This window comes from Notamacropus eugenii, chromosome 3 (assembly GCF_028372415.1).
Source record: "Notamacropus eugenii isolate mMacEug1 chromosome 3, mMacEug1.pri_v2, whole genome shotgun sequence".
NCBI classification, from domain to species: domain Eukaryota; kingdom Metazoa; phylum Chordata; class Mammalia; order Diprotodontia; family Macropodidae; genus Notamacropus; species Notamacropus eugenii.
The window spans coordinates 12,899,306-12,911,910 of record NC_092874.1 but is presented as its reverse complement, the minus strand read 5'-3'; the positions used below and the strand labels follow the sequence as shown (position 1 = coordinate 12,911,910).

Here is a 12,605-nt window from a genome sequence, read left to right as displayed (position 1 = left end):
AGGCCTCCTCCTTTTGACCTCTGAGGGAAGAACTAGGGGCATTGAAAGAAATGAACAAGATTCAGGTTCAAGTTCGATGTCAAGAGAAAAGACCAAAAACCATCACTGGGCCAGAGAAGAGGGTCTGCCTTGTACCAATAGAAAGAGTGGGTCCTCTGGCTCACAGTCTTTAGATAAAACTGGATGACCATTTGCTGGTTATGGTGTAGGGAAGATAGTCAGTCCTGGAATAGCAGAATTGCTGCTGAGATCTCTTCCAAAATGGACATCCTCTAGATTTTAGGATAATTGATTTCACCTGAGAAGGACCATTCAGATAAGCTCATGGGCCTCTCTTTTTATAATTGGAGAAACTGAGAACTAGACAGGTGAAGTGACTTACTCAAGAGTTACATGGCAGCATTTGAACCCACATTCCCTGACTTTATATTCAGTGTGTTTTGTAATGTTTTGTAATGCCAGATTCACAGATGAGAAAATAATTTGCACATTGGACCACAGTAAATACCTGCTACCTCTCTTCAGTAAGAACAAGGTCATGGCACCAGACCAAGCTGAAGGGATCTTGTATATTCTGTTCAGTACTGCAGAAAGGTCTGAATATCCTGGGATTTCACTTGAGAGACCCTCAACATCTCTACATCTAATACTCATTACACTGAATAAAAGATGCAACTCAATAAAAAAATGGAGTGCTAATGATTTGAATTGCTAAAATCAAAATCCAGAAGGTCAAGGTTGATGTTAATGACATGTCTGTTTGGGAGCAAATAGCAGACACTTATGTTTTTAACATCTCTGGATAATATGAGTCTTCTCTCTCTCTCTCTCTCTCTCTCTCTCTCTCTCTCTCTTTCTCTCTCTCTCTTTCTCTCTCTCTCACCTTCATGTTAATAAAAGGTCAGCACTGGGTGCCTTACATGACTATACATTTAAATATGAAATTTAATTTATTCTTTAACGTAGATAACTAATATTTTGAACATCATGAACTCATTTTTATAAAGTAATTTAATACTTAAACCAGAATAACATGAGTTTTAAAAACTGCTTCTTAGTAGAGGGGACCTGGATTGTGCAGAAAGTAGCTGAAATCCAGGATTAGCAGGTGGAGGTAATCTAAGCCTGTGCCAAAGCAGCAAGGATAGGAAGGAAAAGGATTGGGAGAGTCATCAAGGTGGGAACACTTGGACAATTTCTTAACTCCTTTGTGTCTCAGTTTTCCCTTATGCAAAATGAGAGTTTGAAGACCCTAGGGTTCCTTCCAAGTCTATATCTATGACTTCATGAGCTGAGATCCTCTAAACACCAAAAAGTGCATGTAGATGGAAGCTATTACAGGAAGAGAGAGAAAATACTGAATGTTTTAGATGAAATTCATGCTGACGCAATAGCAGGAGTTTCGTAAGGCTTTGAAGGTCAACTTGGTGGTAAGTCAAGAAAGAAAAGGTGGGCAAATGAGATGACTACTTCATAACCTGATATAAAGGGTGATGATAAGCTCACCTGCCCTGGTATATGTATCATGCCCAAACCTCCAGCATGACCCTTGCCATGAAAAGCCCAGCAATGACATCAGTCCTTTTAAACAAAGGCCTCCTCAATGGTATGGAGGAATGCAGTCAGGCATACCCGAGTGGATTTAGGTAAGACCTTTTCCTCTCCAAGATCAACAGACATATTAAATAAAATCTTCTACCCTTGAACCAGAGAATCCTAGGATTCAGAGTTGAAAGGGACCTTAGACCTCTTCTAGTTCAGTTCTTTCATTTTATAGATGAGGAAATTGATGCTATGAGAGGAGAGGTGATTTACTCACTTATGTCACAGAGCCAGGATTCAAAATCTCTCATTCCAAAGCCTTTATTATTTCCTTTCTATTATCCTGAACAATGAAGATCCAGGATGACACATGGGCAAACCAACTATAACATTTCTAGGAAGTTAAAATAGACTTCTGCTTCCTATGGGGGTATGTCTAGAGAATATTCATCAATCATCACCAATAAACTCTTGTTCTTTAATGCATGAACACTTGAGAGAGCATTAGCTTATCAGAATACTTAATCCATCAACCAAAAAAACCCTGTGGGAAAAGGACACGGGTTAGAAAAGCTTTGATGAATGAGAGGGAAATTTGGGAACACCAGGAAGCAGGTTTGAGAAATTAAACCAATACTTCCCAAAATTCATGTGGGGATTTGGCCACATCCCTGTTATTCCCAGTCTGTCTGGGGCCAAATGAAGCCAAATATAATCCAGTTTCAATGAGTGATGAGCAGCTGTTTTGTGTTAACATTGTTAACACAAGAAGAGACTGGGAACTTCAGAAAAAAGCCTCAAGGAGCAGGTGGCTTCCTGGGTGAGGCTTGATGGGAGACTGAGGTCCGCCTAGTGATGCTGTCTAAGAGTCAAAGGAATCTGTGATTATTAGTGAATGGAGCTGTGATTTTGTAACTATGGGGGACTTCCTAGAATGGGAAGTCCCTATGCCAAAGCAGATTGCAGAGCAGGGTGGAACCCATGTCTGTGTTAGTAGACAAATCTTAGAGAGCTGCTTGAGGCACTGAGCATAGTCACATAGCCAAGACATGCCAGAGGGGGGATTTGAACATGGGTCAGACAGAGGTTAAAACCAATACCTTTTCCTCTATCCTATGGTTCCCCTACTTTAGGTTAGATAAATGAGAAAAGAGACCCTGCATGAGTTGGTAGAGATTAGCAAAGAGCCTGGCAATAAATGCCCTCTGTAATCTGGTTGTCAGGATAATCAGTCTACTTGTAAGAGCACTAGAAGAGTGGATAAGGTCAATCAATCAATCAATCAATCCATATTTATTAACTGCCTACTGTGGGCCAGGCCCTGTGCTGAGTGCTGGAGACACAAAAAGAGGCAAAGATAGTCCCTGCCCTCAAGGAACTTCCACTCTAATACGAGACACAGCAACCAAACAAATGTATACAAATAAGATATGTACAGAACAGGAAATAACTAACAGAGGGAAGGCACTAGAACAGAGAACGGTATAGAAGGCCCCTTGTAGAAGAGGAAATTTTAGTTGGGACAAAAAGGAATCCTGGGAGGTCAGTGGTTGAAGTTGAGGAGGGAGAGCATTCCAGGCATGGTGGACTCTCAGAGAGAATGCTTGACTTGTGGAACAGCCAGGAGGTCACTGTTACTGGATGGAAGACATAATAGATAAGAATGCTGGGGAGGCAAAGTGTCGAAAGTCTGGACAGAAAAGAAGATGCTTGAGAAAATGAATTTCTGTGAGTAGAATACAGTTCTCGGATTCTTAACTTTTCATGTGGCACAGCCCCCTTGGCAGTCTGATCATGTTTTGAAACAACTGAGGAAAATGTTAAATTTTACATAGTAATACATTTTAGGTACTAATGAAATAAAATGAAGATGTATTGTTTTCCCATTCAAGTTCACAGACTCCCTGAAATCTATTCATAGAAAATTCTTGGAAGATCCATATACTCTAGGTTAAGAACCCTTGATCTAGAGGCTGCCACTGAATCATAATTCAGGTGGCTGAGGCATACCTGAGGAAATTCACTTTTAAAGGAACCAATTTATCAAGAGATTTGAGGAGTTGAAAGAATTCTTTGGTCCTTAAGCTAAAGGGGAAATATTTAGGAAGGAAAATAATTTGAAGTATGTGAGCATATGAAGGGTACCAGATGGAGAGTTTGTGTGGAATAAGACAGAACTGGAAGAAATAGAAGAAAGAATGAAGATGGGCAAAGATGGTAGAGAAAAATGGTAGCAGTGCAGTCCAATTTTCCTGTACAACTATTTAAACAAAGATCAAGAAATAATATAAGATTAAACAGTGATCATGAAGTCACAACTGACCATTCTTTCAACCCAGGCCAGCATAGGGAGACAACCAGAGGCACTGAGTAAGATTTCCACCTAGGAAGGCCTAAGAGGAGGCTAACAGCCCCAGGAGTGGGCTAAGACCTGTGTATCATGCTAAGGAGAGGTCATGATCAGGATGAACACAAGACAATTATGTTGCTCTGATCTAATGCAGACTGAGGCTGTAACCTACAGATGAATACCAGGGCAAACCAGAATCCCTGATGGAGCAGGGAGCAGGGACAAGAGCAATTCTGCAGTTACATCATTTTGACCTTAGAGCAGCACCTCAGATTCAGCCCATAGACCCAAGCTGGGGCTGACAGCTGAGTAACTAGGTTAGGGAGCACATACTAAGGGTGAGCCAGCAGTTCTGTTGCTCCGAACCTAGAGAGCCTTCCAGAGAGTTGAAAAGGTTTGGGTTCAACAGCTGTCAACTGGAGCTCCAACCTGGGGCAAGCTTGTGGTTCTATCACCCAGATCCATACCCTAGGACTCAAGGCCTGCAAAGCTAAGAGCAAGAGGGGAAAGATCATCCTTTGCCCTGTATTAGACCAGGTAGGTGCTGTTGAAAGTTTGCAGTTCCCTGGTTTGGGGCCTCCCTGACATTCTTGAAGAACATGGCACTCAGTACCCAGAGAAAACTGCCAGAGAAAACTGGAGAACACAGATCAAGATCAAATCACAAATACACAAAGTCTAACCTCTATACAAAGTCTCAGTTTGGGAATTAAGGATAGAAGAGGCAGTAAACAAAAAAGATACCCATGGTAAAGAGTTGTTACTGAGCAAGGGACACCAAAGACACAAATTGACAAGAGAACGACTCAAAATCATCTATAAAGAGAGCCTCAGGAAAAACAAAAACAAAAACACAGGTTGGCCACAAGGTAAAACAGAATTCCTGGAAGAAATGAAGCAAGAATTAAAAAGTCATATTACAAATCAAATGAAATTCCAGAGGAAAGAACTAGAGAAGAAATGAAAGCACTACGGTAAAGACTTGGAAGAATTAATAGTTCAGTATATGAGGTACCAAACTTTAGCCAATTAACAAACACCTAAAAACTGAGAGTGATTCCAACACAAAATAATGATTTCATGAGACAAGAAATAGTAAAATAAAGCTTAAAGACTAAAAAAAAGAAAGAGAACACAAGTTCCCCATGTCAAAACAACTAATGTGGAGAATAAGCCCAATAGAAAAAAAATTAATCATAGGATGGTCATAGGATGTTTCAACACATGATCACAAAAGGTGTCTGTATGTCATATTCCAAGAAATAATGAATGAAAATTGTTCCTAGATCTATTAGAACCAAAGAGCAAAGTAAAAATATAAAGAATCCTTAATTCCCTTTCTTAGAAAAAATGAAAACTCCCAGTAAAACAACCAAAATTTATACCTTCCAGGTTAAAAGGGGAAAAAATTAGAAGTATGTATAAAGGAAGAGTTTAAGTACTAAGGAACCACAGTCCAGATCACATAATATCTAGAAGTTACCACTACAAAGGAGAGGAGAGACTGGAATATGATATTCCAAAAGACAAATTACACACTCACAGACATATACACACATGTGTGTATGTATGAGTGAATATATATGTACATGTATATGCATATATACATACATGTATATACACGCACATACACATATGTTATATGTATATGTGTGTGTATATATTCATATTCTGCGATCAAGAACAATTAACCCAGCAGAAATGAGTATAATCTTGCAGGTGATTGTATTGATAATGCATTTTTGCTTATTGTTAATATAATTTTGCTTTTTAATGGGAAGATCTTTACCACTCATTAATAGACCCATGTGACCTGCTTAAATTACCTGGATTTGGAATAGCAAAGCATAAAGCCTCTATTTGTTCCAGAATCCATGGCCATTTAGATTGTAAGGCCAAGGATCTTGGAAGGGTGGAATGTAATGGCAAGCAAAGGAGGATCTTTTGCTGTTTTTTGCTTGAGTATAATCAAATGCCTCTGATTATATCTTGCCTTTGATTGAGTTAATCAAGAGTCTCTAACTAGAAATACTATATGTATTTGTATTGTTAACAATTTTAATGTGATTAAAGAAGATCTTCCCTACTCATTAATGGGCCTGCCCATTAAGGGGAGTTTGATAAGGGAAGATTTGTAGAAAGGCTCACACCTTTTGTTAATTTTCTAATGAGGCACTGATTCTCAATTGTGATGTGCTTTGGCTCTGAAAAATGTGTAAATGTTCTGAGGTGAGGCTTTACTTTGGGGGTTACTCATTGGAAGCATTTGTTTGGGCAGACAAGGCTCTGGGCAGCTGCTAAGGACCACATCCCCCCCCCCCCCCCCCCCCGCCCCAGCTATGAAAACCCAGATGTTGGCGCTTCTCTCTCTGGTAACTATGTGTGTATGTAATGGTCAGACAGCTGGATCTGTCTATTGACCCATGATGTACGTAATCGCTTATGGTCAGAGAGTTGGTAGCCCTGTCTGTGGATTGATCTCTGTTTCTCTGTATTTTCTCTGAAATTCAGGGTGCTGACTTTTCCCCCTGAACTAAGTAAATGATAATATGTGCTTGATTAAAGTGACTCTTGACCCCTCAAAAGCTGCCTTTCCTTTTAGAAATGCAGATCTAAGAACCTGTGATAGCAGGCCCTCCTGTGCAAGTTGGGGTGCTTGCTTTTTACAGGCATAAAATGAATTGCCAATAAAATGGAGGACTTCCAAGCATTTGTGATTAAAAAAAAATTCCAGGACTGAGGAGAAACTTAAAGTGCAAATAGAGGCATCAAGTGAAACATAAAAAGGGGTGATATATCTGAGTAATTAGAAGGGACTCTACACAGATGCAGTTTTTGCCTTCTAATGTAGGGAGAAGAAATAGGTGTTCCCTAAGAGACCTAATGTCCTCAAGGCTTATAGAGACAATGGCTTGGGAGTGATTGCTATGCTTTTAAAAGAAGAAATGAAAGAGAGGGGGGAAAGGAATACGTTAGAGAGAAAAAAAGGGATGTGCAGCATGGGGGAAATGGCCCACATAATCAGGGTGCTCAACTGGAAGACCATACAACCAAAGAAGAGAGGGTGGGAGAACGGTCTCACTTTTATCTGAACTAGCCAAAAGGGAACAGAACAGACTCCTGCATCCATAACCACACTCACAAAGAGTTTAATGCAGATCAGTGAAGGAATCAAGCTAATTGAGCAACATTGACTTATATTCCTGTAAAGCACATACACACACACACAGAGGCATACACACATATAATGTATAATAATATACGCATAATATTGCACATACATAAATACATCCACACATATAGGTAAGGTGAAATGACCTTCCTAGGGTCACACAGTTCATACATATCCGAGGAAAGATTTGACTTTGTCTTCCTCCAAGTGCAGACCTCTCTCAGTGTTCTACAGGGCTGTGGAAGGAAACTAAGACCAATGAAACCAAGGACTTCAAAGTGCCCTTTGTCTCCCAGAATTATTTTACATTTATTTTCCAAATATTTTGTATTTACTTTTCTGCATACTCATTACTTTTTCCCGATAGAAGGTAAGACCTTTCAGGGCTGGGGCTGTTCTGTTTTGGTCTTTAATCCCTAGTACCTACCAGAGATCAGAGCATGGAGCAGTCACCCGATGGACGTTTACTGAATGCCACAGATTATTCCCATGTGTTAGCCAAAGTCTTTCCAACCACACCCACAATAATTCCTGTCCTTGTATCCACCCCTAATTTGGCCTTTGGTCCATTTGGTCTCCTCTTATCAGTAACCATTTATCTATATGTTGTTTCACTATCCAACTAGAATGTAAGCTTCTTTAGGGATGGAGACAATCATTCCCGCCCCCCACCCCCCAAGAGCGGCTATCAAATCCACCATGATGACTATGAATTTTAGAATTGGAGGAGACAAGGGCTAATTCAATCAAGTCACAAATGAGGACGCTGCAGACCAGAGAGGTGAATTCACTTTTCCAAGGACACACAACCAGTTAATGGCAGAGCCTGGATTAAAGGCCATTTCTCCTCACCACTAATCAGAGCCCTTTACACTAGACCACAGTCCCTTCTCCTCAATCAATGAATAATCACAAGAAAAGGAAACCAAGCTTCAAGAAGCTTCCAATGAATGCTATTAGAAGAAGAGGCTGATCAGCAAACCTGGTCGCAGTTGGATGAGCACCTCCCCGGGGCTGACTTGAGTGTTCGCTTCACCTCCCGTGGGGATCGTCACACCAATCGAAGGGGATTCTATAAAATCGGACAAGCAGCCTTTGCTTACTAAGTTGGAAACAATGTCACAACGTTCACTCGCTGCTGCTCCAGCCATGAAATCCTGTTAAGAAGGAAAAGTACTGGTGGTTTTAAGGCAGGCAACATCTGTTTGACTCAAAGAAATCCAGATTCTGTTCCCAGAAATGGGATAAAGATATATAACCCCTGGGGGAAGGGATACAAATGGCCAGAGAATTTAACTTAGCTTAATTTAATTCCATTCAACAAACCTTGTGCCAGACACTGGACCAAAATGAGATGCCTGTCTTCAAGGAGATTGCATTCAATATGGAACCCACAATAAGCATACATGGTGAAGGAAAAATAGCTAATCCATCCCAAATTGTGCTTATGTTAATGGTCATTTCCAGCTTTTTGAAAAGAAAGTCAATTAGGAATTAGAAGATTAAAGGAAGATGAATACTTACTGAGATGAATTGAATTGGGACATTCTGAACAAACTATATTTGTAAGAAATAGCAGTAAGTGTATCAAATACTATTCACTAGTCACAGCAGCAAATCGTCTTGTTCATGCTTCCTGAATATTTGCCTGGGGAAGGAAATGTAACCAGAGTGGAACGTTTGTTCATTCCAAATATGAAAGTGAATTTGCAGACAAGCCAACAGGTCATTTATTATAGATTGTGGTGCTGGAATTCTCTATCATGCGTCCAGAAAGCAGGCAACAATCCAAGCTGGAAAAGGAGGAGGCAGCATGAGGTCCGGCAAAGCCCAGAGTCAAGGGGACTCAGTTCTAGGTCTGTCAGATGAGCTCTGGGTTTGGGCTCATTCTCACCTCTCTGCAAATGTGTTTCTTCACATACAAAATAATGGGTGAGACTATGAGGTCTAAGGTCCCATCTAGCTTTAAAGCTATAGGCCTAAGTTTAGTTTATAGATGGAAATAATAATAATAATTCATAATAATGACAGCTGACATTTATTGAGTGGTTTAAAGGGATGCACGCATACATGTATGCATGTATACATATATGCATAAAGTATGATTAAATATATGCATGTATGCATACTTTATTATATCTATCCAATAGGAGAGAGAGAGACAGAGAGAAAGAGAGACAGAGAGAGAGAGAGAGAGAGAGAGGTCACCATTCAGGGACTTCTAGAAGACAATGATATATTCATATTCATATATACATGTATTATATACATGACACATGTATTATATACACATGGAGATAGGGATACAGATCTCTATCTCTTCATAATCACACCTGTGCCTTACAAGTTGGCAAAGCTGACACTACAGATATTCATTACCCCCTTTTTATAGATGAAGAACTAAAAGTCAATCAATAAGCATTTATTAAGCACTTTTTATGAGTCACTCAGGAAAATGTGAGTTCAAGTCTGGCCTCAGACACATAATAGATATATGACCTTGGGCAAATCACTTAGCCTCTGTTTGCCTATGAGGCAGCTAGGTGGCTCATCAGACAGTATGCTGGGCCTAGAGTCAGGAAAGCCTGAATTCAAATCTAGTCTCTGACACTTCCTAGTTATGTGACCCTAGGCAAATCTGTTTGCCTTAATCCACTGGAGAAGGAAATGGCAAACCATTCTAGTATCTTTGCCAACAAAACTCCATGGATGGTTTTGGAGAGCTAGACACAACTAAATGAATGAACAACAACATGTCAGGCACTGTGCTGGGAGGAGAAAAGCAAACAAAAGGAAAGACAGTCCCTGGCCTCAAGGAGCTTTCATTTTAAAGGGTCAAGGCAATTCATGAAAAGGAGTTAAACAGCAAAAAAGGAAGGGAAGTGGAGAGTGACAGAGAAATCTAGAAGGTCAGAAATGTAGTCCAAGAGGATTGGAGGAGTGAACATGGCTGGCCTCTATGCCAAAATGGTAGGTTCTAGAGGATTCAAGCAATCAGAGGAAGGGGCCACCATAGTGGAATGATTTTGAAGGATGAGAAGTCTGTAGCAGGGTGAGTGAAGGTCCAAGGTGTGAGGTCTGACGGTTGCTGTGGAATGATGAAGAAAGAGGTTGGAAGTGCTATCAGTACAACCTGAATTTCTTAGATTCTTGGTCTCAGTTTCCTCATCTGCAAAATGGGGATAAAATCCCTATTGTTCCCACCCTGTAGCATTGGGCTGAGGCTCAAATCAGCAGGCTACAGTGCTGAAGGGAGCACTGGATTTGGAGTCAAGAGAAGCCTGCTTTGGTGACTTTCTAGTAAATGGTGAAATTTTGGCCAAATCACTTAACTTCCTGTACCTCAATTACCCCCTCTAATATGAAAGGTAGAGTAGGTTTGAATGGTTTAAGAGGTGGACAATCAGAAAAAGGCTTTGCTCTCTGCTTGAATTTAAATCCTGTGTGTCCCAACTAAATTCTGGTTTCCTCCACTCCCCTTTTCTCTGACTAGGCATGCAACATAAGCTTTTATGATTGGCTTTGGGGCTCTCTCTATAAGATAAAATCAGAATAAAAAAAAACACTTGGATAAAAGAAGCGAGAAGAGAATATACCAGTGTTTGTTATTGGGCAGCCATGGTGGGGGGAAGTTGGCAAAATAATAGACATTTTACAACTCTTCTCAAGCTTCAAAGAGCTCATTACAATGGGCACTTTAGTCCATTTCTTTGTCCAACGTGTCTGCGGAGAGCTCATGGCCAGCTGAGTCTCCCTCCCTTTCCCTCCTTCATCTTTCTGTCTTTACCCACTGCCCCTGTGCTGTCCCTCATCTCCAGCTTAGCCCATTAAGTCTGAGTGTGACTGAGGAACCTTCTGGCTGCTGATGTTTCTTAGCTAATACAGTAGCCCTTTTCTTCTACTCTGTTCTCTCAAACATGTATGGACCTTAAAAAACATCTGTTCAACATTTTACTTTGAAAAATTTTTCTAATTCATTTATTTTTGTATTAAATTTTATTTTTCATTTATAATACATTTTTTCTCCTTTCTGCCTTCTCCCCGTTGAAAAAAAAGAAAACAAACAAACAGGAAACCAAAACAAATTATATCAAATTGAGATAGTCAAGCAAAACAAATTCCATTATTGGCCAGGTCCAAGATTGAGCATCTTGAGTGAAACACTTCTCTCTCCATCAGGAGGTGGAGCAAACTTTATCCTTAGTCCTCTGGAATTATGACTAATCATGTAAGAGTTAAGTCTTTTTTTTTTTTTTTTACAATTTTATTCTTATAATATGAATTATCTCCTGGTTCTGTTCACTTAATTCTGCATAATTTCATTATGAGTCTTCCTGAGTTCCCCTGAAGCTGTCTTCTTTATTTCTTATTGTACAATAGTATTTCAGGGCATTCATTTACAATAATTTGTCCAGCAGTTCCCCAATGGATGGGCACACCCTTAATTTCAAATTCTCTGCCACTATAAAAAAGAGCTGATATAAATATTCTTTGTATATCTAGGTCCTTTTCCTCTCTCTTTGATTTATTCGGGACACAGGCCTAGATCAAAGGAACACAAACGAAATTTGACTTTTGGGACAGAGTCCCAAATTGCTTTCTGGAATGGCAGGAGCTTATCATCAGTGCAGTGAAGTGACTCTTTCCCCTACAGCCTTTGAAACAGTTATCAGCTTCCATTTGTGTCAGTTTTGCTAATCCAGCGGACATGAGGTAACACCTCCGAGTTACTTTTACTAACATTTTTCTGGTTTTTTGTGGTTTGGAGTATTCTTTCTTATGGCTATGAATTGTTTAGGCTTCTTCCCATGAAAACTGTTTGGTAATATGTTTTAACAATGTCTTAATTGGGAAACAGCTCTTTGTTTGTTTGTTTCAGAGCTCCCCAGCATGACTTAAGTCCACTTGCTTGTTCAAACAGCGTCAGGGAAATCTCTCACAGGGCTGAGAGGGAACTCTTGTCCGTCTAAATTACAAGATCCAGAATGCAGTCAGTTCTTAAACTCTTCTTACAAAATGATTTTACTAGATTGCCGTTAGGGTTCCTTTGCTGTTCTAAATTCATGATCCCATGACAATATGTGTATATGTACACATGAACATAGAGGCTATGTATTTGTATACATATACACATGTAAATATTATGCATATACACACATGTACATGTATGTATCACTTTGCAAGATTTAAACAATTACACAAATGCCAGGTATAATAATTCCTGCTGTCATCATTCGATTCCTTGCCACCGTCATCAGACCTAATAACTCATAAATACCTGAGGACAGACACTGCCCAAGAAAACCCCCTTTACTATTACCCACATCATGCCCAATTCTCCTGTCTAAGGCACTGGCTGGATCAGGCATCCAAAAGTGGGACTGAATGGCAAAGTATGGTGGATAGCCAAACAAGCACCCAAGGAATTGGAAACACGTGGACAAATCATCCAGGTAATCTGGGCCCAGAATTACAATGGAATGTGTATCTACCTTCTCCCCCATCCCCAACACACATCTTCCTCCTGGAAAAAACAAGCAA

General features: G+C 40.0%; 1 protein-coding gene across 7 annotated transcripts in view; it reads right to left on the bottom strand.

Annotated features, from left to right (window-relative positions):
- ITGB8 (integrin subunit beta 8) overlaps positions 1-12,605 on the bottom strand; it is a 114,526-nt gene that overhangs the window by 61,712 nt on the left and 40,209 nt on the right. For 4 of the 7 annotated variants that reach the window (XM_072650875.1, XM_072650869.1, XM_072650872.1 and 1 more), the window contains exon 3: positions 8,047-8,221. In XM_072650875.1, coding sequence (XP_072506976.1) covers positions 8,047-8,221 — 175 coding nt within the window. The remainder of the gene's footprint in view (positions 1-8,046; positions 8,222-12,605) is intronic. The other 3 variants (XM_072650871.1, XM_072650874.1, XM_072650873.1) reach the window with 1 other exon arrangement.